The 3,137-nt window shown below is 30.4% G+C and overlaps 1 protein-coding gene across 1 annotated transcript; it reads left to right on the top strand.

Moving 5' to 3' along the window:
• Positions 1–2,299: 2,299 nt before the first annotated feature.
• On the top strand, positions 2,300–2,875 carry LOC148570709 (uncharacterized). The gene has a single exon (XM_088507145.1). The coding sequence runs from the start codon at positions 2,300–2,302 to the stop codon at positions 2,873–2,875; it is 576 nt and encodes a 191-aa protein (XP_088363271.1).
• The last annotated feature ends 262 nt before the right edge of the window (positions 2,876–3,137 follow it).

The following is a 3,137-nucleotide window of genomic DNA, read 5'->3' as shown; positions in this document are numbered from 1 at the left end:
GTTTGCATTGGCCACTATGATAGTGATGACCATAGGGTCGTCATGCCCCGGGATGATGCCTGCCACGTCGTCTTGGGAGAAAGTAATAGTAGGGAGGTCGGGCGATCCTTCTCCTCCCTCGACATGATAATCTCTTTGAGGTGCCTTTTGCGAGATGATTTAGAGATCCCTCCTCCTGCGAATCCTCCATTTATCATGTGAACGTGTCTCTCTGGGGTGTGAGGTGGTCGTTCTCTTCGTCCGACTTCTTCGTCCCTTCTTCTTTTCCGAGGCTCATCTGATTTGCTAGCTAAATACCGATCTAGTCATCCTTCTCTTACCAATTTCTCAATAACATTTTTCAAGTCGAAGCATTCATTGGTAGCATGTCCGTAGATTCGGTAATATTCACAATATTCTATCCGATTTCCTCCTTCTTTCTTACTTTTGAGTGGACGAGGTGGCGGTACTACAAGAAAATGGAACATTTGTAACAAAATTTGTATCAAATTTAAAATTGTTACAAATTATGGTTTATTTGTAACAATAATTAGTTATTGTTACAAAATAAGAATATTTTGTAACAACAAGAAAATTTGTTACAAAATATTTGAATATTTTGTAACAACGTAATTTCTTTTGTTACAAATTATGTTGGCTTTCGTATCGAATTGTTGTTTTGTTGCAAAATATTATAATATTTTGTAACAAAATATTTTACTGTTGCAAAAGTTTAAAATATTTTGTAATAAAATATCTATTTGTTTCAAAAGCTCTAAATATTTTGTAACAAATTATTTATTTGTCACAAAATTCAAATATTTTTTGTAACTAATAAAAAATTTTGTTTTAACATATTAAATGTAAGACTTCAAATTTTTGAAAATTAACATAATGAGTTATTTATAATTTATTATATTTATTTAAGATTTTATATTCAAAAATTTATTTACTAAAAATATTTAAGTCAATTTAATGATACTTTGAGTTTAAAATTATTTTAAAAATTAAATAATAAATTATTTATGATTTATTATATTTATTCAAAATAAATTTTTAGAGATTTATATATTAAACGAGTTTTTTCTTATTTATAATTTAAAATTTTAGTAATTGAAAAAAATATAAAAATTTTATATAATTTAATTTAAATATTTGATATTTTTAAATTTAATACTTTAAATTTTATGAATAAAAAAATTAACTTGATTATCTCCAATTTTATTTTAATTAGTATTTATTTAAAAATAATTATAAATTAATAATAAAATAGTATTTCAAGAATAATTAATTTAATTACTCTAATTTTTAAAATTAGGATATTTATTTAAAAATAATTTAAGAATTTATAGTTAAATAATATCTTTATATAATTATTATTAAATTAAAATTAATTTGCAATTACTATATTACCCTTATTTTTTATTAAAAAAAGAATTTTCGTAACTAAAAAAATTTATTTTGAAATATTTAATTCTTTAAGATAATTTTATTTTGTTTTAAAAATTTAATTTTTTAAAATATTATTTGTATTAATTAATTATTTTTTATAAAAAATTCAAGATTAAATGATTAATTTTTAAAAATGGTATATATTATTTTATATTTTTTTTATAAAACTAATATATAATTTTTACTAATTGTAATCCTCACTTTCACTCTTCATTCTACCGCTTGCTCGGTCACCCTTTTTCTCTCTCTCTTTTTTCTATACAAAAATAGAAAGACTCGAACGCGTCGAACGCGCATCTCTTAGATGACTATGAGAAGACTATACCATTTGAGTTATAACTCATTGGTGGTTATCTTCCTTCTCTTATTTAAAATAAATTTATAACAAATATTATTTTTTTTATTTTATTACCACTCTAAAATTTAACATATTTTTACATTTAAATAAATTTTTAAAAAATTCCTTAAAAATAAAATATAGAGTTCTGATTTTTCCTTCTCTATACTAAAATCCTAAACCCATCATAACTCAACACTCATTATTAAGCCTGTAAAATCTCTAATTGTTAAAAAATAAATAATAAATTATTTATGATTTATTATAGTTATTTATGATTTTATTTTTAAAAAATTATTTATCAAAAAGTAATTAAATTAAAGTGATAAAAGTAATTATTTAATTAAAATTACCAAATTTTAATTCATCCAAAAATTTCTAATTTTACATTTTTTTTCCAAAAACAATCCCTAATTCTCAAATTAAAAATTCTAACTCTAATTTTATCCTAACCCTATCCACACTCACTCACTCACTCACTCACTTACCTTAACCCTAAACCCTTCCAGCCGCCACACCCCCTTTCCCCAAATGCGCAGACACAACATAAAAACACACGCACAGCAAGAGAAAGGAAAAAACGGAGAGAGAAAGAAAGGAAAAGAAAGGGGGAAGCTGGAATCAGAGAGCAAGAGAAGGAGAGGGGGAAGAGGGAGGACGGTGCCGGCGGGCATCACTGCCGCCGCGCCATCGTGTCGCCATCAGGAAGGAGGAGACGTTGAGCGAGAGGAAGAGCTCCGCGAGGAAGGAGCGCCGCTGTGCCTCCATCGCCGCTGTCAGTTCGCATTCTACTGTCGCCAAGGGAAGCCGCCGCCGTCGTCATCTTCATCGCGAGCGGGTTGTTGCCAGCTTCCACCGCCATCGCATCTCCCATCACAGACGACGCTGAGGACGCACAGGAGAGACAGACGCGGGGAGATTAGAAGACAGAGGAAAAAGGAGGAGGCGCTGTTCGCCCTGCTGTGCCCAGTCGCCGTTCATGGAGTCACCGTCGTCACCGCTGTTAGGGGTTGCGTCACTGAGCCTCTGTCACCGGAAAACAGCGCTGCCTCGCCGGGATTCACTACTGGTAAGGGCGTTCTCCCCTCTGATTTTGATTTCCTTTAATTTTTGGGAATATTGTTGTCATTAATTTTCGTCAGGAGCTTCGGATAGGAGGGAAAGGCAAGCTCAAGGGAGTTGAGGAGCAGCTAAGATTGCTTAGGAGCTCTGTTGTCATAACCAAAAAATTTTCAGCCACTAATATAACTTGCTTTATAGAGGTATGCAAATTTGTCTTGTTTTATTTAAATGGATGCATATGGTAATAGAATTGAGGTGAGTGGCTTATGAACTTTAGAATGTGACCATTAATGAGTTTCCAAGATCT

The sequence above is a fragment of the Arachis ipaensis genome, chromosome B3 (assembly GCF_059453495.1).
Source record: "Arachis ipaensis isolate K30076 ecotype BB chromosome B3, ASM5945349v1, whole genome shotgun sequence".
In the NCBI taxonomy this organism is placed as follows: domain Eukaryota; kingdom Viridiplantae; phylum Streptophyta; class Magnoliopsida; order Fabales; family Fabaceae; genus Arachis; species Arachis ipaensis.
Note: the sequence above shows the minus strand (reverse complement) of the source record. Positions and strands in the feature narration are given on the sequence as shown.